Source organism: Lagopus muta, chromosome 17, assembly GCF_023343835.1.
Source record: "Lagopus muta isolate bLagMut1 chromosome 17, bLagMut1 primary, whole genome shotgun sequence".
In the NCBI taxonomy this organism is placed as follows: Eukaryota; Metazoa; Chordata; class Aves; order Galliformes; family Phasianidae; genus Lagopus; species Lagopus muta.
Window position 1 is genome coordinate 7776991 of NC_064449.1, and position 25243 is coordinate 7802233.

General features: G+C 39.0%; 1 protein-coding gene across 1 annotated transcript in view; it reads left to right on the forward strand.

Moving 5' to 3' along the window:
- Positions 1 to 373: 373 nt before the first annotated feature.
- DNAH10 (dynein axonemal heavy chain 10) overlaps positions 374 to 25243 on the forward strand; it is a 54032-nt gene continuing 29162 nt past the window's right edge. The window contains exons 1-36 of the mRNA XM_048964362.1: positions 374 to 602; positions 896 to 1003; positions 2386 to 2522; positions 3294 to 3399; positions 4854 to 4969; positions 5367 to 5499; positions 6196 to 6353; positions 7038 to 7268; positions 7472 to 7662; positions 8120 to 8318; positions 9086 to 9280; positions 9956 to 10126; positions 10888 to 11064; positions 11409 to 11582; positions 12193 to 12362; positions 13035 to 13186; positions 13581 to 13745; positions 14660 to 14864; positions 15585 to 15741; positions 16402 to 16878; positions 17317 to 17475; positions 18029 to 18145; positions 18222 to 18324; positions 18549 to 18727; positions 19348 to 19559; positions 19659 to 19815; positions 20219 to 20452; positions 20552 to 20674; positions 21009 to 21242; positions 21710 to 21933; positions 22391 to 22660; positions 22747 to 22930; positions 23475 to 23609; positions 24003 to 24155; positions 24548 to 24736; positions 24828 to 24974. Coding sequence (XP_048820319.1) covers positions 374 to 602; positions 896 to 1003; positions 2386 to 2522; positions 3294 to 3399; positions 4854 to 4969; positions 5367 to 5499; positions 6196 to 6353; positions 7038 to 7268; positions 7472 to 7662; positions 8120 to 8318; positions 9086 to 9280; positions 9956 to 10126; positions 10888 to 11064; positions 11409 to 11582; positions 12193 to 12362; positions 13035 to 13186; positions 13581 to 13745; positions 14660 to 14864; positions 15585 to 15741; positions 16402 to 16878; positions 17317 to 17475; positions 18029 to 18145; positions 18222 to 18324; positions 18549 to 18727; positions 19348 to 19559; positions 19659 to 19815; positions 20219 to 20452; positions 20552 to 20674; positions 21009 to 21242; positions 21710 to 21933; positions 22391 to 22660; positions 22747 to 22930; positions 23475 to 23609; positions 24003 to 24155; positions 24548 to 24736; positions 24828 to 24974 — 6471 coding nt within the window. The remainder of the gene's footprint in view (positions 603 to 895; positions 1004 to 2385; positions 2523 to 3293; positions 3400 to 4853; positions 4970 to 5366; positions 5500 to 6195; positions 6354 to 7037; positions 7269 to 7471; positions 7663 to 8119; positions 8319 to 9085; positions 9281 to 9955; positions 10127 to 10887; positions 11065 to 11408; positions 11583 to 12192; positions 12363 to 13034; positions 13187 to 13580; positions 13746 to 14659; positions 14865 to 15584; positions 15742 to 16401; positions 16879 to 17316; positions 17476 to 18028; positions 18146 to 18221; positions 18325 to 18548; positions 18728 to 19347; positions 19560 to 19658; positions 19816 to 20218; positions 20453 to 20551; positions 20675 to 21008; positions 21243 to 21709; positions 21934 to 22390; positions 22661 to 22746; positions 22931 to 23474; positions 23610 to 24002; positions 24156 to 24547; positions 24737 to 24827; positions 24975 to 25243) is intronic.

Genomic DNA, 25243 nt, shown 5'->3' on the forward strand with positions numbered 1-25243 from the left:
CACACTGAACATTAATTACTCCTCTATCCTCTACTTCAGCAAGCCACCATCTCGTGTACTTTGGAACTCAGAAGCAGTGACAGTTTCAGTATTATTCAGTATTATCGCGGCGGCATACCAGAACACGAACTTGTACACAGCACTGCATCACACCCATTCCCAATAAAGCCCCTTTGGCGCTGTTCCCCTCGCTTCCTGCGGAGCCCCTTAACGCCCCGCGCCACACAGCCGCTCCTCCCGCCGCCCGCTCGAGGCGCTGCGCGTGGCGACCGTTAGGCGGCGCTGCGAGGCGGCGGTCGGCAGGACGGCGGCCGTCGCTCCTCTGGGAGCTGTTGCTGTGGCGACCGGGCGGCGTCTGTCGGCGGCTGCCGCCATGAACCTGGGCGACGTGCGGGTGCGGTGGTTGCGGGATCGAGCGCTCGCTGCTTTAGGGTTGACCGACGCGAAGCCTTTCGAGGAGCTGCTAAGCCGCGACGGCGGCGAGGCCGGGAGGGCCGTGCTGCGCTTCTTCAACGGCGGTGCTGAGAACGATGAGGATGTGACGGCCGTGCTGCTGCTGCTGCGGGCCGAGCGGCGCCCCCACGAGGGCGGGGAGGCAGCGGGTGAGGCCGCCCTGCAGCCTGCGGGGCCCTCCTGTGGTCCTCTCGCCACGTCCCCGTTTTCTCCTCTCACGGGCTGCTCTGTGTCCCATCTCCCAGCCCTGTTTCTTCTCTCTTTACCCCTTTCCGCGTCCCCATCTCCCTTGAGCTGCATCCCATCCCCTTGTGCCCTGCTCACCTCTTCTATTTGCAGGCCCTTTCTCCTCCTCTCCAGCAGTCTTGGAGTGATTTGCACCATCACTGTTATGGGATGGTTCTGTCTTGCGTTCCTGATTTGTGTGTGTGTGTGTGTGCAGACACAGGCGGTACACGCAAGTTTGGAGATGAGGAGGAGGAAGAAGGCTCTGATAATTCATTTTCTGAGCAGCTGTCTGAGGTGGCCTCCTCTGTGGCATTGGAAGGAAGTAGGTGATATTAGGAGGAAGCTTTTCACACAGAGAGTGGTGACTCGCTGTACCAGGTTGCCCAAGAAGGTTGTGGATGCCCCATCCCTGGAGGCATTCATGAGCAGGCTGGATGTGGCTCTGGGCAGCCTGGTCTGGTGGTTGGCAACCCTGGACATAGCAGGGGGTTGAAACTGGGTTGTCATTGTGGTCCTTTTCAATCCAAGCCATTTTATGATACTATTATTTGAGCAGCCAAAGCATGCAGGTTTCAGGTCTTTCTGCTGCAGGGGTTTGGTGTGGCTCTTCAATGCGGCCCTCAGAGCAGATCCAGCAAAGCACTTGTAACATCAGCAGCTTCTAATGCCTGGAAAGCAGATCTGATTTTGTGAGTGGGGTCATAGTTAGAGGATCGCAGAAGCAAAGAGTCATGATCTGCTTTTTTATACCATTTTATACTATATTTTATTGAGGCAATTGGGATAAGGCAACAGAGAAACTCCAGGGGAATTAAGGAATTACACTTGGGAGATGATGACAGGGCAGGGTCCCCAGCTGAAGTGCTTTTACACCAATGCAGACAGCTTGGGAAACAAACAGGAGGAGCTAGAAGCCATCATGCTACTTGAAAATCACCACGTAGTCGCAGTCAGAAACCTGGTGGGTTAATTCCCATGACTGGAATCTGGCTGTTGATGGCTACAAGTTGTGCAGAAGACACAGGTAAGGAAGGGTGGAATTAGGTGTTGCCCTCTACGTCAAGAAAGGAATAGAGTGTGAAGAACTTTCCCTGAAGAATGGCTTTCAGTGAGCAAACTGAAAGCACGTGGGTGAGAGTTAAAGACCGAGGCAATGAAGGGAACCTTGTAGTTGGTGTCTACTGCAGGCTGCCTGATCAAGTGGAGCCTCTTGAAGAAGTCTTCAGCTATTGGAGGCATTGTGATTGCAGGCTGTTGTCCTGCTGGGGGACTTCAACCACCCTGACATCTGCTGAAAAGGTAGCACAGTGAGCTGTAGGTGATCCAGGAGACTTTTTTAGCCAAGGAATAGAAAGCCCTAGCAACAGAGATGCAGTATTGGGCCTGTTACCCACCAGCACAAGCAAACTGATTGGTGACATCAGGATTGAAGGCTGCCTGGGCTGTAGCCCAGAGTGTTCTAATTGAAACCCAGTTATATGTAGGATGTAATATGGTTTCTTCTGTTATTAGGTTTCAGTCCTAATATGGGCAATAGTGCTGTCCTATAGGGGAAACGTACAGATGGTTGGTTGTTGAAATGTGGTGATGAAGAAGGAAGAAAATGCTCAATTCAGTAGATTCAGAAGGAAATTGGAAGGATCTATCTTGTGTGCTTATAATACCTGTACTTTAAGATAGTTCCTTTGTGTTATTTTTTCTTAGACATGATTCAGAAAAGCAAAACATCCGATCTGGAATCTTCAGATGATAGAAATGTTTCAGGTCATGGGTCAGCTCTCCCTGCTGAGTCTGCACTGGGTGAAGTGGAGCAAAGATTTGCAACGGAACACACTACGCAGGTGTGCTGCATTTCATTCTGATCCTTTGGGGTATGAAGATACAAGCTTTCTGATGCAAATGTTCCAGTAAAGTTATGGAGTGCAGTGCAAACCAAGTATTTAGAGCAGAACAGAACATCTTACTATAAAACAGTTTTCATTTGAAAGCACTGTCCTGAGATGTCTGCCACAGCCTCTGAAATTGACAAGAAATTACAAAGATAATCTACTGGGTAAAACAAGATGTTTTTAGTGAGGAAATAAAGTAGTGAGTTACTCAGGTACCCTATTAGCTATTCCCAGAGTTGCTTCTAAAAGAAAAGTTGCAGTTACAGTAACTGCAAAATAAAGACGTTGTGGGAGGAGCAAGCAGGGGACAAATGCTTTTGTACCTCGAGGCTTTTACCTCACTAGGCAGCTGAAATGGAGTCTTGGGTATCTACTAAACTTAGTTTATGATTGAATTGCAGTGGAAGGAGATGAAATGCTTGCACATTCCCAGACAGGCACTATGGGGGGTATTTAAGTGTGTTCCAGTTTCTTGTATTTCAGGCCCAAATGCTCTTGGTCTGGAAATTAACATTTAGAAAGCTGATTATTTTTACTGTTAGCCAAGCTATTTATTTTAACATTTTATTTTTTATACCAGTCATTTACCTGGACAGCAATATGGAGGGTTGTCATTAAACTAATCATTCTATCCCTTTGCTCACAGAAGGCAAAAATTTTGTTGCTGTTAAGAAACATGTCAGCAAATAGCAAATCATTCTTTCTTTATATTCTCTATTTCAGATAACAGAACAGAAAGCTGATGAGATGTATTTCTATGTGGCTCTTGATGAAATTCCTGAAGAATTTGTATCAGATGCTACTGTATATTTTTTAAGAGACCCCAAAGGTATTTGTCCTGAATAACTGAAGTTCAGCATTTCCAGTCTTTGCATTAATCACAGAACCACTCAGGTCAGAAAAGGTCTTCAGGATTATCAGATGCAACCATTCATCTGACCTGCTGAGTGCTGTCACTAAGCCATGTCTTTTAGTCCATGTCCACCTGTATCTTAAACATCTCTGGGGATGGAGATTCCACCACTTTCCTCGGCCACCTCTCCCAATGCTTGACCACCTTCTTTGAGAAAAAATTCTTCCTCTTATTTGAACTAAACCTCCCCTGGTGCAATTTAAGACTATTTCCTTGTATCCTATCACTTGTCACCCGAGAAAAAGAGACCAGTACCCTCCTTGCAGCAATTCCTTTCAGGGAGTTGTAGAGAGCATTGAGGTCTCCTCTCAGCCTCCTTTTCTCCAGAGTGAACAACCCCAGGTCTCTTGGCTGCTCATTGTAAATCTTGTTTTCTATGAACCACTTGAGCAATGGTTCATACTGAGGAAAGCTGATAGTGACTGGGACTCAGGTTATGCCTATCCAGCCTGATTAACTGGCATGAATGCTCTCAGACTAGAGCCAGGATTCAGGACCACTATTCATATTAAATTTATGGAAAACATGTTTTCCACATTTTACCAACAGGGATGAAGCTTTCGTGCTGTTCTTGGGGGAGCACAGGAGGTTTAGTTATAGTAGCTGCTAGAGCTCTGTGAAGTGTGTTGACAGTGAGGAGCTGAATGTGAAAATTAGACCACAGGGTGGTGATAAACACAACTTGGGTATCAAACTTCCTGACCTGACTTAAATTCTGATACACAACAGGAACATCTGAAATAGAAGTTCTATTTTGATAGTTCAATCATTTAATATAAAACTGATGACTGGTACTGATCACGGTCAGACCTTGGGATCTAGCTCCATGCCAACGGGAAACAGCAAACAGGTATTGCCATATTTCTGGGAGCAATCAGCTGCCTGTTACCTGAGCCTTAGTGCCAGCCACTCACCCCAGCATAAACATGGATTCGCTGAGCAGCAGCACGCACAGTTTGAAGCTGCAAAGTTTTTGTTATGTGACTATTTCCTATAGAAATAGGAAATGTGAGAAGAAAAAAAAAAGTAAACTATGAGAATGTTATCTAGCTGTTTTATATCAATTCTGTAGAATGTTTTCCTGGTCTGCCTACAGAAGTTTAAATCATGGCCACTTTTTGGTTTGAACAGAAAACTGTTCACTGTAAGGCTGGGTTATAAAGAGTCACTTTTCTACCCTTTTTGAAAAGCCATCTACAATATTAAACACAGCAGTAGTTTTGAAAGTGGCTTGCACAAAACCTAGTTTATTGCAAAGACAGTTTGGTGTTGTTGGAGTTTAATATGGGTAAGAATTTATGCAATTGTGTTAATAATTACTTTTTGTACCAAATAATTAGATCTGTGCTGATTGTTTGTATGCTGTTTAGAAGCAGTTACTGAACCTAATGACCTGACTGAAGCTGATGTGGTTCTTCCTAAAGTGATTGAGTTTGGTTTACTGACTGATGATGCTCTTTTGATGCTAAAAAATATCTTCTCAAAGGTAAATATTACTGCTTTTATGTATGGAGTGTTCAGTGTTTCTGTGAGTGATTTGCCTGCTTAGTATTCTGCTGACTACATGGACTAAGTGTATGAAATGCTAATATTTCATGACTGACCTTCATATGCCAAAATGAAGTTTATGCTAATACTTAGAAGATTTTGGGAAACAAAATATCACACAAGTATGTGGAGACGGTCATTATTTAACTGAATTGTCTGGGCCTATCTAAGAAACATTGAAGAATGTGATATTAGGTATTTTTTATTTTTGTGCTGATAGACTTTTGTAAAAGCATACCAGCTTCATCCCCCCCCCCACTCCCAAATGTAGGCCATCTAATTTATGGTACATGTCTGAATTATAGGAATTTCTGCCTGCTGTCTCCTCTGATCAGCAGGCTGCAGAAGTTTCCTTTGCAGAAAAGGAAGTGCAGCCTGTGGAATACCATGATATTCAGATAAGGAATGATCATGTGAACATGCAGAGATTCTTAAGCACTTCTCATCCAACTCTACAGCAAACTGAAGGTGAGTATTTTACCTATGCTAGTGCTGTGTTGTTCAGACTGCAAGACAATAAAAATAGGTTCACCTAGGAATGGCTCTGCTTGGAATAACAAATACATACAGTTTCTGGGGAAGCTGCAGATCTGACCAAAGTTTCTCTTGCTGGTAACAGTAGTATTTTACTGCTCTGAAGCATAGCAGTCAGTATGGGGAAATGGACTAATTCCGTGACATTCTGTCAGCCTGGAGTAAGAATAGGAGAGAAAGTCAGCATGCCTCATTTCTTCCCACTGCTCAGAAGACTCTGTCCATTGCTGGATACAGAAAGTGGAAGACCAAATGAGGCTTTCACGTGTGGCTTAGCATCTCTTCTCTGACATGGGTTAGCATACCTGCCATTGAGGAAAATTGAATGGCGTATACTAGGAAGACTAATAATTTTATTCAGCAAAGCCCTAATCCTGATTCTTAATGGTTAGTGAATGGATTGAGGGGTGAAAGGTCAGAGCTTTAAGTTATTTCTATGAATACATCTTAGTATTGTGTTAACTACAGAGCAACTGATGCCTTTTGCCATATTGTCAAACAGAGAGCAAGCAGTAAGCTGCCTACACTCAAGTAGCTGATAAAATGGAAAGTGTGAGCCATTTAGTGATGTTACTTTAATGATGCTGGTGGAACAAGACAGTTAATTTTAAGTGCCTTTGTTCCTGACAGAAGAGATTAAACTGGACATGCCAACTGTAAATCTAGATGGAGAAGTGAGTGTTCTCGCTGCAGTTCCAGAAATGGTTGAAGCTCTTGAAAGTTGTGCAATGACCTGGCAAAAACTAATATCCACAGCTCTAGAGGAGCAACTGAAAAAGGTTCCACAGGTAATGTCTCCATTAAACCAAGCTTCTTTACTCCCAGAAATTCCACAAGAGTCTCTCTGGATGATTTGTGCTCTGTTTTAATGTCTTTGTGTTTGATTGTTGGAAAGACTATTTACTAATTGAAGAAAAGTAGGATAAAGGTAGTGAGGAATGTGATTCTGGGAAGCAGAAAATAAAGCAATTCTGTGTAGGTCCTGTCCACCTAGGAAACTGTGGAAAGCTAAGGCACTTTTGTTAGTTGCATTCTTACTTCTAAAATCAGTGAGATAGCCATGAAATATTAAAAAATACAATGATTAAAGTGTATATATACATATATATGAAACTATATTTTCCCTTGAAAAGTCATCTTTCAAACAAAATGAAATCCATTTGCAATGTTCTCATTCTGCAAACACACAGTTATACAATTAAATATGAGATATTACACGTCTATGAAGTTATTTGTGCGTATATCTGCAAGCATGGCATCCTCAAATCCAGGGTACACTCCCCATGAGCAGTTCCTCTCTGCTTGTGTAAAACCTATGAATTCAGAGTTTATTCTGTCTTCTTTTCATGGTTGAATGACATCTGAGTTTTCTCGGTTTACTTACTGAAAAAAAGAACAAATGTAAAGCTGTTTATAGGATCTCACCCTTAATGGTAATTTGGAATTCTTATTTTACTCCACCTAACTTGTAGGGCAGTGGTCCACTTGCAGAAATTGACCTCTGGTGTGTAAGAAATGCTGTTTTAAGTCATCTTAATGAACAGACAAAGCTTCCAGAAGTGGAAAGAGTCTTGGCAGTACTGCAGGAAGCTGAGTCTGAGTGTGTCAGAGATTTACATGTAATCTTCAATGACCTCAGAGAACACTGTGTGGAAGCTCTCGATAATGTTAGATTTCTTTCAACTCTGGAACACCATTTGAAGGTATGTGATCTTAAGAAAACTCTTTGCAGATCTGCACATCTTTAGCCATCTCTGTAGTTTAGTCATCAGGATGTTTCCTTGACTGAGTTATTCATTTACTAATGTGATGGATTTTCTTCTTAACTGTAGAATAAATATTGGTTTATAAAATGTGTATCTGTATTTTCATGACAGCTTACTCACAGTACTTATATATTTAACAGAATCTAACGCATGGCACTGGGTTTAATGTTGTCTTGGATACAATTCCTTCGCTGATGAATGCTCTGAGAATGGTGTGGATTATGTCACGGCATTACAACACAGATGAAAGGATGGTGCCCCTCATGGAAAGAATTGCATGGGAAATTTCAAATCGAGTGTGCAAAGTTGTGGATTTACATACACTATTTAAGTAAGTACTGGATTCCTACTTTCCTGGTCTGTATTTTTTTAAAGCTTTACTTGTTTTATGGAAAGTGTAGTAGATATAGCATCAAATATGCTTCAGTGTTTATCTCAAGTTCTATTAGAAGGTCAATTAAAAGTCAATTTATGTTGTAGTTTTCATAAATTGCCAAACCGGTCCTGACGAAACAGGTGTTTGTCCTCTGTTCTCTTGGGAGGATGAAAATCAATAAACACCCTGCAATTACCGTGGTACAGAAGTGGCATAAATACAATTAATCAGTCTAGAAATAATACCTCCTTTCAAAATCGGTCCCACTGAAAATTAAGATATAGCAGTTGAAAGTTTAATTTAGATCTAATTAGAAGCTGCTAAACCAGGGTATATTAATCAGCTGAGATATCATTTAATACCTATAATCTTTTTATCTGTACTATATTAATTCTTTTGATTTAATTAATAGAGAAGATAGAGCTGCTGCGAAAAAGAAAATAGCAGAGGCCAAAAGTACTCTTGAACAGTGGAAGAAATCTTATTTGGCTGTTCGTGCCCAGATTGAAGCATCAGGAAGAGAGCAACACTGGGAATTTGACCGAAAACTTTTATTTGGAAAAACAGATTATATGACTTCAGTCTGTCAAGATCTGTATGATATTTTGCAGGTAGTTGTATAGAGAATAATTATGTAGTATGATTGTGTCATCAGTGTTTTCTTATGTAGAGGAGATTCTTTTATTACTGTAGTTGTTGAGATGCTAATAGCCTTTAGCTGTTAGTTTTTTCCTGTGTGTGTTTAAGCTCAGGACCTGAGCAGTGATTTTGATTTTAACAATCTCCAGCTCTTAACTCTGGAGATGAAATAAATCTTTTCAAGTATTTGTTAAGGAAAGGCATTGCTGTGTACAGTACTGCTGTTAGCATACAGACTTGTAATAATTGTTTGACAGATTTGCAATTTTCATGGCTTGTGGTGTCATTTTGGATGGACTAGTCATTTAAGTACGCCATAGTATAAAATTTGACTGTAAAAATTGACATAAATCAGTGTAACAATTGCAAGATAACATACATGAACAGATGCTCTGTTTATCCTCCTTAAGAGGATAACTAGAACTATTTGTTGTCCATCAATGGTCAGGTGCCATGTAGCCTGTGTATGTAAAAACCCTTGTGAAATAAAAACTATTAATAGCTGAGTATTTTTTGTTTTGACAGCTGCAGTTTTGGGGCCTCTAGGGCTGTTTTTCTTAAAGGTACTCAGTGTATTGTATAGGAGTATACAAAATGTAAATCCTAAACAAGAATGGATCATTCTCTGGTGTATAGTTATTTAAAAGGAAATAATAACAGAGAAGTGTTAAATGTCAGTAAAAGAAATCAACAACCCATTAAAAATAACGTTTTTTTATTTGTTCTTCTGACTTAACAGGTCACTGAAGAGTTTTACAATGTATTTTGTTCTGAACTGAAAGCTGTCACAGGTGATCCAAAGCACATTGATCATCTTCTGAGAAGGGTAGATGAACTAACTAGTCCAATGGAAGAACTGGCTTTTGACCCTTTTAGCCTTGAAAGTGCACATGATTGGAAATTAATTATGGAGGAATTTAAAGCAGAAGTTTCAGTAAGTATCACGTATGGTGATTTGTTTCCCCCTTATTCCTTTCTATATAAAAATTCCTTCTAGAATGTCAATATTTTCATTTAAAGAAAATGTTTGATACGTATATATATATATATATATATATATATATATATATATATGAACAAATATATATATATATATGAACAAATATGTAAATGAAAACGGGAGGTATTCAACCATTTTTTTTTAGTCAGTACTTTATTTGCAAGTTCTTTTTGTTTATAGTTTCCCTTTATCTTGCAAACTGATAAAACATGCTTTGTGTTCATTGGCAAAAATCACTACAGCATGACTGGAGGGTTGGTGTGACCTCCCTGTGCCCAAACACTGCGTATCTTAATCACGTTCCACAAAGAAGTCAAACTCTTTTGGATGCATTTATTCCTTTGTCCCTCAGATAATGAAAGGTCTTTCACAAATGAAAGATGTTACAGTGTTTTTGTGACTCCTATACCTGCCCAGCAACATAGGTTTAATATTAGTTTTCTGTTTCTTACTGGAAAGCCATCAGTTTGCAGGCCATTTATAAGTCAAAAGAACAGTAAAAATATGCCTTACAACTGTTACAAAAAGGTATTTTTATTATGCCTTCCTTACATGGTTTCATAAGATAAAGGTCTAAAGAACAGGATTTCTTGGCTTGTTTCCATTTAGATTATTGAAGAAGATGCCAAAAACTTTATTGATAAATCTTTCAAGACTCTTCGATCAGCAGAAGCTGCATTTGACATGCTGTTGAACTTCAAAAACACTCGCTGTCGTGAAACAATTAATAGGCAGCTGATGATGAAGTTCAATGACATATTGGACCAATACTGTAAAGAGGTATTTAATTTAGGATTTATTTAGTTATGTATGAAGTTCTTTATTGAAAATAATAAATCTGTATATCTCTCTACGTGTCTCAACAGAAGTATAGTGTCATTTACCATCTGAAAGACTGACAGGTTTTAAAGAAGTAAGAATTGTTCCTGTTTTTGAACCTGCATGCAAGATAGTATAGTTTATTTACTGAAATGATGTACATATCAGAATATGTGTAGCACAGTATGGGAAGTGAAGGATGTTTGTCTGTACTGTGAGGCTTGTGGCTGTTCCTTTACCTTGTGAGCAGCAGTACAACAGTAGTCCTTCCTGAAAAAAGCTATCTTTTAGCTTACTGGTGCCAGACACAACTATGTGGCATGACCAAAATGTGCCTGAGCTTAATAGTGAAGGCAGAAATAATTTCTCAGTTCTGTGCAAATAACTTCTGTGAGGCATATACATTGGAAAGCCTTTGCTATCACAGCATTTATCTTGATGTTTCCGATAAATGTACAAGGACACCAAGTTTTGCAATAAAATGTAGTCTCACGAAGAACACAAAGACAACATAGCAGTTCCATGGGATACAGAAAGGAAAACGTTCTCTGTAATGCAATTGATACAACAGCAAAGAGATTAATGAGGAATAAAAAATCATTGGTTTTGTCCTGTTGCTGGAATGAGCTTCAGAGTTTGTGTTTTGTACCAAGCTGGATACTGACCATGGAGCAGCAAATAGAGAAATTATTCTTAACAGTGATTCTTTGATTCTCCTCTAGGTTGAAAATGTTAGACAAATCTTTGTTCAAAACCTCACGGATCCACCCTTGTTCAAGAATCATCCTCCACTGGCTGGAGCAATATACTGGGCCCGATCGCTCTTCTATCGCATCAAACACACTATTGTTCGATTTCGGGAAGTAGAGGGGCTGCTTGCTAGTGAACGTGGAAAAGAAGTATGTTGGTTTCTTTGCTGTTTAATGAAGGAAGAAATACTTTCCTCACACCTTTCTTCTAGGGATGAGAAAACGCTCTTACGTGAACAAAGTTCGAAGAACGTATTTGCCTGTAGTGATCCATGTTATGCATGAAAATTTGATTGGAAACCTTTCCACTGTTTCTCAGAGAGATTGTGACAGAATCAATGACAGAACTCAAAAACCTAAATTCTTCATTGTCTGCATTAATGACAAGGCATTACTTGCCCTCTCATTTAATAACGATTGGAAACAAATCTTATTAAGTCAGGATAGTGAAACATTTTTCTTGATCTTTAAGATGATAGAGTTTTCCTTTCTAGGTAAAGCAAATGTATCTTAAAGTGGCCAGGAGGATGAAAGAGTATGAAGATCAGAAATATAATCAGTGGAGAGATGAGACAGAAAAGATGCTCCCACTCTTACTGGAAAAAACTCTGCTGATAGTCATTACTGGTGGGTCAGCAACCCATGTTAGTCTAGAGACTTTTGATCAGGTAAGAGATAGAAAGATAATATACTAGGCTTCTCTGCGAGAAAGAATTGAAATCTATCTGATGGTCAGTGGGATTTGTCTGAGAGTGATGTTTTGAAGAGGAATGCTGTTTTTTAAAGGAAAATTTTAAAAGGTCTGAACTCAATGTTTTTTGAGATCCTTCATAGGACCTCAGTTGCTGAATGTCCTGGCTGGTGGATGCATGAATGCTGTTTCTGTCTATTTTCTCCTGTACTGTATTTCCTATTAATCCTAGGTATTTGGTGCAATATTCTGGGGACATTACAACAAAACTAGGGACTGAAGTTAGGTAGTGGTTGATTCCCAGCAGAGACTATTCAGAACCCTGTTTAATAAATCTTTCATTTGACTGTGAGCTTCTACTTGGATTTCTTTATAACTGATTGCAGCACTACACAAAAAGGTTTTTGAAAACAGAATGCTGAGATGGCTATCAAATATTAAAGGCATTTTCACCAGCTCTGAATGTCAGCCATACTGTCTGACTTTTACCTACCATCTTATCAAATGTCCCCAAAAGTTAACATTTTCCTTGCATTGGAACTGTCTGGTCGTGTTTTTCTGATTTCTGCTGCTTTCTTCTGTTGTAGACCTCAGTAACAGAGGAGTCTGTCACCACAGAGAAAAGTGTCCAATTCCTAGTGAATTTTTCTCCCAGACTCCAAGAGATTATCACTGAAACAAAGTACATGGAGCAACTGGGGTTTCCAGTCCCAGAAATAGCAAGAAATGTGGCACTACAGGAAGACAGATATCTTAGGTAAGGCTTTAACTGCTTGCATACACACTTGCATCCACATTTCAAGTGATTTCACTGCAGAGTGTGCCCTGAGTCCGCACATTTTGGGAATAGGAGAGCTCTTACTTCTTTGAAATACAAAATTGCTAATGGCAATGGCACACTAACAGTCTGTCCTCTGGTGCTGTCTACATCCTTCACCCTGTAAGACTGTGTTTTACAAATGAATATGAGAAGAAAATCTGAAGGAAAAACAAAGCAAGAAAGTAGGTTGTTTTTGTTTGTTTTTGCCATGAATTGTTAATCTAATGTAAATTTCAGTTGACGTTTGAACTTGCTGCTGCTTTCTTGTGGCATTGAATAAGTCACTTTTGCCCAAATTATCACAGGCGTTTAGGCACAGAAAAATGCCAAGAAGAGCCCTAACTGGACTTTAAAATTCATTTACTTTATTCCTTTGTGTGCTTCAGGCTGAGGCTGTCTTAAACACTTTGTTGTTTACCAGGAGAGTTTGGTCTAGCTGCTACTGGAATCATGTGGGACTTTTCTTTTGTTTTTGATAGGAAGTGAACTGCATACATGATCAATACATATTCCATAGTTGTTCCTGCAGATTTTTATGTTCAAGATGATGTTTCCAGTGTGCAATTTTTATATATTTTTGTTGCTGTTACTGTGTTTTACACTTACTAGGTATGCAGATGGATTAAAACACATGCTGGATGACTATCACAATGTAGTAGGAACATTGAATGAAGCAGAAACCAAACTTCTTGATGACCATATTCAGGAACTCTGGAAAGTGTTCAAAGTAGGGCAAAGAAGACTCAACTGGAACTCCTTAGGTAACGGTGAACCTGTTTAAAAATGGCCTTCGATACTGATTTTCAGTTTAAAAAGTCTCTTCAATTCCACACTCCATTTGATATACCAGATGAAATCAATATATTCCTAAATAGTACATGCTGTTGCCATGGTCCAATAACACATTAGGCAGGGTCTGATCCAGAAGGATATTTCTTATGTTTTCATTAAATGTAAAACGTTAAGTGGAAATGGATGTAGATTCTTAAGTCTGGAAGGGAACTGGATGAAGGATTAGATGTGAAAACATTTATTCTATCTGCAGAGTATTTTTTTATATTTCTGACACATCTGGTTGTGATAATTTTGATTGTTGAAACATTGATGAAAGTTTTGGTAAAAGAAAGAAAGCAAATGATTATGATTTATTTCAAGGTATTGCTGACTTTATAGTCCGATGTAAACAAGCCATCAGGAAGTTTGAAATCCTCGTCCATCAGATTCATGCGAATTCTGGAGATATAAACAACAACCTTCTGCAAATAGCATCAACAAATCTTTTCAAATTTCCACTTTCAGAAAGTGCTGATGTGCTTCCCAGTAAGTCTACATACTCTCATTTCTGAGAGATGCTCTGTGATGTTTTACTTTGTTCTATCTGCATTTTTTGGATGCTAAGATAAAACCATCTAACAGTTCCAGCAGTACTTACAGTGGTATTTCATGCTGTAACACAGGATGCACAAGCAGAACTTCAGTAACCTAAAGCTGACAGCGTTGATGAGAAGAACTTAGGGATAATTATACAAATAGATCAGTATCTACTTGCATTTGATGACTTTCCTCATAGCTTCCCCTTTATTTTCCTCTTCCTTGTGTGCAATAGTGTAATCTTAGAGCTGCAAACTGCTTTGAGTGCCAGCTCAACTGAGATCTTTTCTTCAAGGGGAAATTGCACTGAGGTGATTGTCTTCCATGCATCCCTATCACTCCAGTGACAAAGTATGAATGATGAACTAAGACTCTTCAGCAGGATCTGTTGTGACAGGACAAGGAGAAATGGTTTCAAACTAAAAAGCTGAGATTTAGATGAGGTAAAAGGAAAAAGTTGTTTATGATAAGGGTTGTGAAGCCCTGGAAGAAGTTGCCCAGAGATGTGGTGGATGCCCTGGAGATGTTCAGGCTCTGAGCACCTGGCTGAGCTGTAGATGATCCTGTATGTTGCAGAGGAGCCGGACTGGGTGACATCTAAAGGTCCTTTCCAACTCAGATGATTCTGTGATTTCTGACTCTTATGGAGGTTACTTTCACATCTATTAATTGCTGTTGAATAACTGAACCCATATAAAATAGGAGACTGAAAAATTAATAAATTAGTGTTATTAAATGAAGAAATTTTATTAGTATACAAGACCAATTTCATGTTCACAAATAAAGCCCAGCAAATTATTCCATTGTTGAAGTCTGTTAAGTTTTTTGCAATTCTTAACATTATTTTTTGTAATATTTTGCAGATGTGAAAGAATTTTTTGAGTATGTAAAATGTGAAAGAACAAAAGATACAGATCACATGGTTAGAATGTATACTGCCATTCCACAACTGTTAGCACAGCTGGAAGGACTTGTCAATATGAAGAGTGGCAAATCTTCAAAATTGGCTTCCTATTATGCATATTGGGAAAATAGGATTTATCAGATGCTGATACAGTTAATTCTGAAGTAAGTTAATTCAATTTTTAGTCTTTCCTCCTTAGGTTTTTCTCAATCTGTTATTGTAAACTCGTGTAATCATACTCTGTTTGAACACCTTGTATTTTTTGTATTTGTACTGCTTTTGTGCAAAGAGTGCAGAACTGCTAACAAGGTAGAGGAGAGACCTGAATTCTGAGAAAATGGGTATTGGTTTTGTCAGCAGGAGACAGAAATAATGTACATTTTCTGCAGGGTGTGGAGCTGCGTATCTCTGCTTTATTTCTAAAATCAAAACCTTGTGTTACTGAAGAATGCAGTTTTGTAAATTTGCTGTCTGGCTGCCCAGTGCATCCCTGTAAAACAGGGACCAGCAGTATGAGAACAATGGTTTGTTGGATTATGCTTTACCTGGAGCAAAGGAGGTTCCTCTAGCAAAATATTATAAGGGCTTTTTACAGCATCTCTCCCTCTTGTGGTCCACATCTTTAAACTGTAGTCTTAGGATCCTTTTGCACTGAGATATCCCCATTCATTCCTTTCTGTAACTTATTTTAGTTAGCCAAGGTTTTGCATTACATCAGTCTTAGTGGGACAGTTTTGCTCAGATACACATCAGTGTTTCCAGCTGAAATAACTGTTAGCTGACTTTGGGCAGATACGCTCACATATCTGAATGCATACCTCATAATTGCAGTCTCTCTTGAGCTGCTTATTGCTATCTTTGACACGATTTTTTTCCTTTCCCAGGAATTTGCAAGCTTTTAATGCAGCTGTTCTTGCAAATGTGCCACTGTTCCAAATAGAAGCTGTTTTGTCTCCTCCAAAAATAATCTTGCAACCCAATGCCAGTGAAATCGACAAAATGACAGCACAATGTATCCGAGACTGTGTTGAGGTCACAAAGGTGATATTCCATTAAGATTTACTTGTTGCCATATTTTGCTTGTGATTGTACCGAATTTATCTCACTTTACTTTTGGGCAAGAGTTAATGTCAAAGGGAAGATTCATAATGACTTAGTGTGAAATAAAAATACCCAGTACACTGTTCTAATTTTACAGACCGTCCTAATTTTGCAAACTGATAACACAGGAAAGAAATCACGTGATTTTTCTATCCCTGTGGTCTTCCCAGTGGAGATCTAAAAAAATAGACTAAATAGTGCATGGAAAGATTTTATTAGGATGAAATTAACTCTTCCCTCAACTGTTTGGGAAAATATAACCCAGGGGTATACAATCTTTGGGCTTGGCATGGCTGCTCTGAGCAAAGAGGAATTGTCTTGGGCCACATAAAAAATGTATGACATGGTTAATGTGTATAAGTAACAAAATTTCTCCTATTTTTTAATATTCTTTATTAAAGCATAGAAAAAGAGGGCAACAAAAACATAAAACTAGCAGGTTGAACATGTATGAAATAACTTCATGCTGTCAGAATAACAGTTGATTCAAGAAATCATTTACATTACTTTGTACACAGTGTCCTAAATAATGATGACTTATTTGACTGATGTGACTCTCTACAAGGTAATTACTTTTCAAACTTGTCTTGAAAACTCTAGCATTTTGTGCGGTGGATGCATGGCACATGCATTGAATGCCCTCCTCAGCGTGTTACAGATGATGAAATGATCACATTCAGCTTTTACAGTGACATCTCCCAGAACCCTCTGATAACTGAGCAGGCTGCTCTCATCACTCAGAATGTCCACAGAGTCCTGGCTTCTCTCAGCACGTATTTGAACCATTGGGAGAGATACTGTTTTCTGTGGACTGTGGACAAAGACATGGCCATAAAGAAGTTAGCTGCTGAAAAGCCTTCCTATGTCACCTTTGATGAAAAGCTGCAGTTCTATATGAAGATAGCTCAAGAAGTCACTCAACAACCCTTAATAAAAGATGAACAATTTATCAGGCTTTATCTGAGTACTTTAGTTTCTGCAGTGGAGGATAAAGCTAAAGACTGGATGATTTCCCTTGGAAAGTTGCTTAATGAGTTTGCAAGAAAAGAACTCTTCAGTCTTCAGGAGGAGATCGAGGTAGGTGTTTCCTGTTCTTGTTGTCAGATGCAGCTTTCACTGGTTAGTAGGTGACCATTTGAACCACTCTGAATTAGTTTGAGTGATGTGCTATAATATGCCATACGTATAGAGATGAGCTAGGAAACAAAAGAGAACAGAAATGTGCAAAAAAAGAGGCTTTCTCAGTCCTGTGTTTGTGAATGCTTCATGTAAGTAATTCTGAAATTCCTTTTAAACCACCTTTCACAACTTCTTTTTTGGTGTAACAAAAACATTTATGTTTTTATGGTATTTACTTTTTGTTGATTTATAAATTTTTTGGGGTATTATGTTTATCATCACATAAACTAAAAATGAAAGAGTCAGATGTCATTTGCTTGTGTTTTGTGTCTCAGTAAGAAGTGGCTAATTACTGTCCCAGTGTTGCCTCTGGAAATTATTATCTTATTCTTACAGACATTATCAGAGAATCTTAAGACACCTCCTGATTCCTTGGAAGAGCTGAAAATTGTCCTCAGTACAATTGCAGCTATCAGAGGCATGTCCTTTACGGTGGAACTGAAATATTTGGACATCTGGGAGAGATACCGAACTCTTGCAATGTATGATATTCAAGTAGGTGAATGTTGTGTCTTGTCTCATAAAACATTTCAGATTTGAGCTATGCTCACAAATGCTTCCCATGTGAATGAATAATTGTTTTCTTATTAAGACATTTCACAGAATCACAGCACTGTTGAGGTTAGAAGTGACATCTGGAGATTGTCTAATGCAACCTCCGTTCTCAAAGTGGTAGCTCCATTTTAAATGGACATATTGCATGTGTTTAAATCTGATTAATGGAATCATCTAGCTTGGCTTTCAAGGTTGTCAAGTCCGATTGCTGACCTAACACTAAGGCCTTACTGATGTCTGTTAGTGCCACCTCCACACATCTGTTAATTACCTCGGGAGATGGGAACTCCATCACTTCCCTGGGCAAGCAGTTCCAATGCCTAAGCACTCTCTATGTGAAATCATTTTCCTAATGTCCAATCTAAACATCTCTTGGTGCAACTTGAGACTAACTTCAGTGCTGTTTCCATCTTTTGCATATTTATAATGCACACCTTTCTCACTTTCCTGTGTGTATTTATTGCTTGTGAGAGATATTACTGTTTTGTTTTAGGTGGCTAAAGAAGAGCAAGAGATGGCTGACAAGATTAAGGAAAAGTGGGAGACTCTCTTCTTTGAAGCATCAGAAGTTGATCACAACCTTGGAGGCATAAAAAGAATGTTCACAGAGGTAGTATTTGTAATTAAATTGACAAAAAAAAAAAAAGAAATAGAAAGGAAAACAATTTAAACTCTGTTCTCTTTAGATTACAAAGCAACAGATTGAGGACTACACTACAAAGGTAGCAGATTTCTTCTGTAAATTCATGGCTGAGGGGCCTGGTGCTGTTGGAGAAGATCTTGATAAAGGTAAATTAAGAGTGTAAAGTGATGTCTTAACAATATTGGTTTTTGGAAAATTCATCAAATTTTATGTAAAACAAGAAAATTGTGTTTTCATTAACATACAAACTGATCAACTGATCAATATGACACTTTTAGTACTGTAATTTCTACTATGTGCAAATGCTGTCTTATTTGTTCCCCATAATGCATTGGATTGTTTATCTAGAAAAACATCCATCCTTTTCCAGGGCTGGAACTCATGGCCATTTTTGAAAAAGAAATGGAAAAACTGGAAGAAATTCATCAGGAACTGGGCAGTGTTGAGAAACTTTTTGACTTGCCAGCTAAAGTGTATCCTGACTTAATGAAAATGCAGAATGATATGAAAGGTCTAAAGCAAGTCTATGAAATTTATGAATTACAGAAGGTAAGTGCATGCAAGCTCATGTTCAAGCACATACCACATGCAAAGGTGCAAAATAGAAGAGCTTGCATTGTCTTTTAGTTACTATGAACTCTGTTCCTTCGCACGAAGTAAACTGACCTGTAATTTACCATCATGATGTCAGTTTAATGATGTTAATAGAGGAGAACAGAATGTCTCCATAGTAAACCAAACACATACATTTATGAGATAGATACAGCCACTCATTCCTCAGAAATTATTGGATGGTCTTATGTTGTACATATCTGCTGATTATTTCTGTGGGACAACTTTTGGATGTGCAGGTGACAGCAGATATCTCAGGCTTGGTCTTAGAATTTTTAAGAAATTCTATTTTTCCAAGATTAAAATGCCCTGATCAGCCAGCAGACAGACTGGTTGTAAAGTATGCTCTTAAGAATGATTTTCTTCTTCTCCATGTTTACTTTTGATTTATTCATTATTTGTTTTGGTTATGAATCTGCCTTGAATGTTAACCTGCCTCTTTCTCTGTTTGTAAAATGTTAATGCGATCACATCCTGACTGTGGTCTCTAGATCCTGCTGTACCAGAAAACAAAGAGAAATACGTTTTTTTTTTCCTCCTGATAACCTTGTTCCCAGGCAGCTAAAGAGGAATGGTCTCGGACACTCTGGATAAACCTCAATGTGCAGTTTCTTCAGGAAGGAATTGAAGGATTTCTTAAAGCTTTTCGAAAGCTGCCCAAACAAGTCCGCAGTATGCCAGCAGCCTGTCACTTGGAAACAAAACTGAAGGCATTTAGAGACTCCATTCCTTTGTTGCTTGATTTGAAAAATGAAGCTCTAAGAGAAAGGTTTGCTTTTATTTATTTAAATAATGCAAACAAATGGAAAACATTTGTTTTCATTTTCCTGTGTCGTGGTATAGTTACTGATGCATCAATTTTATACAGGCATTGGCAAGACCTTATGGAGAGAACAGGCACAAGGTTTGAAATGACAACTGAAACGTTTACTTTGGAGAATATGTTTGCTATGGAACTTCACAGGCACTCAGATATTATCAATGAAATAGTTGGAACAGCTGTTAAGGAGCTTAGTGTTGAGAAGGTAATTTAAAAATCATAATAAAACTAAACACACATCGATGACAACAGTTTTTTTAATGTGAGATCTTGAGTGGCATGACAGTAAGTTCCTCTGTCTTCAGGGAGGTGCTGTAATGTAAATAAATCAATAGCTCTGCTAATAAGCTACAAAACAGCACAAAATCCTACCTGTCTTTGCTTTCACAGCAGTGTATGGATTTTGCTGTCACAATAAGCAAGTTTGGTCTATGAAAAATGGAATTCATTTGGTCTTAATCATGATGTTTTGAAATAAACCTTTTTATAAACCAGTGCTGGAAATCTGTGCAAAAGTTTTGTGGAGTTAATTGATTTCATTTCTGTGCTACAATTACAGTTCTCTAGGTTTTGAAGACTGAAACACATCTTTTTCTGTGCACATACAGAGTATGAAGGACATAGCAGAAACATGGGAACAGCTGAAATTTACTGTGCAAATATATTTCAAAGGCACTGAGAAGCGTGGCTTTATTCTGGGATCTGTAGATGAAATTTTAGAGATTCTTGATGACAACAGTGTCAATCTTCAGAGCATCTTGGGCAGTCGTTTCGTGGGTCCTTTCCTTTCAACTGTTCACCATTTGGAAAAAACTCTGTCATTGATCGGTGAAGTAATTGAGGTAGGGAAGAAAGTGTTGGGCTAAATTATTAACATTTATTTATGATCAGGATTTTCCTTTCTTTTTTTTTAATCTTTGTTGGTAACATTTAATTCTTAGATCTGGATGGTGGTTCAGAGAAAATGGATGTACCTGGAGAGCATCTTTGTTGGTGGAGATATAAGATCACAGCTTTCAGAAGAAGCTGAAATATTTGACAGTGTAGACAGTATGTTCAAAAAGGCAAGTAACTGAATTGTACTGTGATTCCACAGTGCTATACATGCTCTTGAAGTACTGCTGTACACAGGAGCAAAGTCAGGTATGTGATTATGCTTGCATGGCGTGGGATACAGTCTTCTCTTTCACTTGCTTTTACAGTATCTTCATGCTCTCAGCTTTAAGAATGTGCATACTTACCTCTGTGCTCGTACAGTACTGCAGTATAGGAAACCATATTTAAAATTAATTCATTGTTGAAAGAACCTGTACTGCTTGTGCAGTCTGTTTTGTCACTAGATGTAATTTAGTGTAATTCACTGCTGTTTGTTATTTTCTAATTTTATTTCCCACGTAGATAATGGATGAAACTGCAGAAGAACCAATAATTAAAAAATCCTGTGAGGCCCCAAATCGTCTATCAGACCTCCACCATATCAATAATGTGCTGGAGAAATGTCAGAAAAGCTTGAATGATTATTTGGATTCGAAGCGAAATGCCTTCCCAAGGTTTTTCTTTATATCTGATGAAGAGCTGCTCAGTATCCTTGGCAGCAGTAACCCACTTTGTGTCCAGGAACACATGATAAAGGTACAGTGTCTGGTTTTCCAAAGTGCCCTTCACTTTTAAGTGCTTTTAAGAGCTGAATAGACCATTCTGTACATGCTGCTAAGTGTGTGCTAATATTTCCTGCATACAAAGAACATCTTGGCAGCTTCTTCATGAAACTTCTAAACAAACAAATCAACCAGTTATGTAAAGAAGGTTCGAGATACAACATAATGACCTATCACTAAATAACCTTCCTGTAGCTCCTGAGAGGTCTTTACTTTCGAGGAAAAAAAAAGTCACTTGAACCTGATCATTTGTTTTGTTTACTGTGCAGTGGGGCTGCTGGGCTGTATGCCTCAGTGTGTGTATTTGATTACTTACAGTCAGATCCATTTCTCTCTGGAGATGGTGAAAACTTCCTTTCAACATTAAGATGAGGGCTAGGTACACTTGAATCTTTCAAGCTTGATTTCTCTTATGTCAATTTCTCTGTTGGTGCATTTCAGATGTACGATAACATAGCTTCCCTGAGGTTTCAGGATGGTGATGGTGATAAGAAAATTGCCACGGCCATGATTTCAGCTGAGGGGGAGGTGATGGATTTCCGGCAGGCTGTAGCTGCAGAAGGCAGAGTGGAGAACTGGATGACAGCAGTGCTGGGAGAAATGAGACGAACAAACAGACTTCTTACTAAGGAGGCTATTTTTCGATACTGTGAAGACAGAAGCAGGTGAAACCATCAGTGTCAAAGATAATACAAGTACTTATATGTTACTATGAACCCTTAGTGATACAGAAAAACAGAAACTTCATTTTCTAATTTAGACACAGCTTAGCCTGTATTTCTGTAATGCAGAGGAGTATGCGTACCTGCATATGTAGTATTTTAACCAGAAAAAATGTTTTATTTACTCTCAGTGGTTTTATAAGGCTTGAATTTTCATTTTTAGTAACGTGTGCACAATTTTTCTTATTAAATTCTGTCTTGTCATTGTTACGCATGGCATAGGTTGTTTTCCATGAGAGTATTTCCTAGGCTTTAGAAATAATACCTCACACCTTGATTTTATTCATCTTTATAAAGTTTTGGTCATGTTGTCGTTGTAGAAATAGGAGGGACTTCCTATTTTTTGTTGTGATCATTTACTTAAACAGTAACTCAGACTCCCATACTGTATTTCCCATAGAGTTGATTGGATGTTACTCTACCAAGGCATGATGGTGCTGGCTGCCAATCAGGTGTGGTGGACGTGGGAGGTTGAGGATGTCTTTCGGAAAGTGAAGAAAGGAGAAAAACAGGCAATGAAACTGTATGCTAAAAAAATGCACCAACAAATTGATGAGCTGGTTACTCGCATTACTGCACCTTTGAGCAAAAACGACAGGAAAAAATACAACACTGTTCTCATCATTGATGTTCATGCCAGAGACATCGTGGATACATTTGTCAGAGACAGGTAAATCCTCAACCTCCTGAGAAAATACCAGAGCCATAAGCTATCTATCTATCCCTTCACCTCATGTGTGCACGTCTCTTGTGTAGCATTCTGCAGGCTCAGGAATTTGAATGGGAAAGCCAGCTGCGCTTTTATTGGGACCGAGAACCAGATGAGCTGAGTGTGCGGCAGTGCACAGGGACATTTTCATATGGTTATGAGTACATGGGTTTGAACGGGCGCCTCGTGATCACCCCGCTTACTGATCGTATCTATCTCACATTCACACAGGTATGTGTTAAAGGAGTTCTTTTTAGCTGACGTACACTTGTAAAACATGCTTCCATGCTGTCGCATAGTTGGCAACTGGGACATAAAAGAAAGGAGAAGAAATACAGTGTGAACACAAATGTATAATAAATAGGTTGCAATAGTCTTCTAAACTAGTTGCTTTGAAGATAACGTAGAATGCATGCAGAAATGAGATTTAAGGCTTGTTGTACCCATGGATTTGTTTGTGAATTTGCTACCAGCTTAATAAAATCCTTTTTGTAGTGGAAATGCTAAGTCATGGCTTGAACCGTGATTGATCACCTGGTAGGAAGTCAGGGCCAAGCTAGGGTCTGTTCAAATGAGGTCTGTTCAAGTGCAGATCTCACTGGAGATTCCTGCATACCCGAGGCCTGAAGGTAAGCAGCTTCTTTTCTTTATTTCTGTGCCCACAGCTTTTGTATTTGTGCAAATCCTCACTCCTTGTAGCCAGGTTCTTGCTGCTCTGCTGCTATTGCTGCACTTTCCATTGTGTTACACTTTGTTCTTTGGTCTGTCTTCAAAGGCTTTATCAATGTTTTTGGGAGGAGCACCAGCAGGGCCAGCAGGTACAGGGAAAACAGAAACAACCAAGGATCTGGCCAAAGCACTGGGCTTGCTGTGTGTGGTGACAAACTGTGGAGAAGGCATGGATTTCAAAGTAAGTTTTTAAGATCTGCATTCTATGGAAAGAGCCGTTTACTGTTCTTTTCCAGCACACAGAATAAGCACAGGTTTTGAACTTCTGAACATGTGCCTCCTTTAGAGTTACCATGCCAATGAAATAGAGTAAAAAATAACTATTTTGAATAAATGTTAAAGGGAATTTGAAGATTCTATCTGTTCTTTCAAACAGGGAAACAATGGCTAAGTGTGTCTAAGCTCATTATGGGCTATCTGCACTTAGCAAATAGTTACCTAGTGCGGATTGCTAGCTCCTGCATGTATCCAGAGATTTTTTACCCAGACATTAAGAGTTTTAGCATACTCCAGTTTGCTGGTGGTGGATTCTTTAACGTACTCATTGCTGAGATGTTTTTCTTCTTCTTGTTAGGCAGTTGGTAAAATCTTCTCTGGTCTTGCCCAGTGTGGAGCATGGGGATGCTTTGATGAATTCAATCGTATCGATGCTTCTGTGCTTTCAGTCATTTCTTCTCAGATTCAAGTTATTCGAAATGCTTTAATGAATCATCAGAAAACATTTCAGGTAAACACTGAAAAAGAAGAGTAATTGTGAAGGCTGATCTTGTGCTAGAGGCAAAGATCCAGGACTGGGCCCAACTGGGAGATCGAAGGGCTGTTTCTGTGGTAATTGCTTTGTGCTGAGTGTTTCAGACTCCAGAATATGTACTCTGAGATTCAGAGATATTAAAGCTTTGCTTATTTTCTAATTCATTGCTAGATTCTCCCCTTGTGAAGTAGGAGAAAAGTAAGCTAAATAGAAAATAGTAATTAAATGTACCTACATTCATATCTAAAGCTGCATTTTTAACACACTGTCCCAAGTGGGTGTCCCAGTATTGCCGGTTTTCTCTTTCAGCAACTGGTAATGTTTCAGTTACAAACACACATTGTGCTGAAGTTTTCATGTGCTTTTAGTTTGAAGGACAAGAAATAAACCTTGATAGCCGAATGGGCATTTTTATTACAATGAATCCTGGTTATGCTGGCCGGACTGAGCTCCCTGAGTCTGTAAAAGCTTTGTTCAGGCCTGTGGTTGTTATTGTACCAGATCTTCAGCAAATCTGCGAAATCATGCTCTTTTCTGAAGGATTCCTTACGGCAAAGGTAAGAAAACTGTATTGCTCTCCATACCCTTGTATGTGTGCTCTGTGTTTTGTTGTAACCTCACGTCTGTGATTATTTAACTCTCAAACAGGTCCTTGCCAAAAAGATGACAGTGCTGTACAAGCTGGCAAAAGAACAACTTTCTAAACAACATCATTATGATTTTGGGCTGCGGGCCCTTAAGTCAGTGTTGGTGATGGCTGGGGAATTGAAAAGGGGATCACCAGACCTCAGTGAGGTGGGCTTGCTACTTATTTACCCTTTGCAGCTCATACTTTTCGTTGGAAATAGTATATGTTTACACATTCGCTGTAGTTTGTCTGCATTTGAAATAGAAGCATTGGTGTTCTTTGTCTTATTATTTTACTGTGTTCTTACTGAGCTTCATGATGTCCTCTACCAGCAAGGTAGCATCAGAACTTGGTAGGGAAACCTATAAAAAATGAGGTGTTTTACTTCATGTGCAGTCTTGATATTAAGTCCAGGATGCACTATTTATCCTGGATA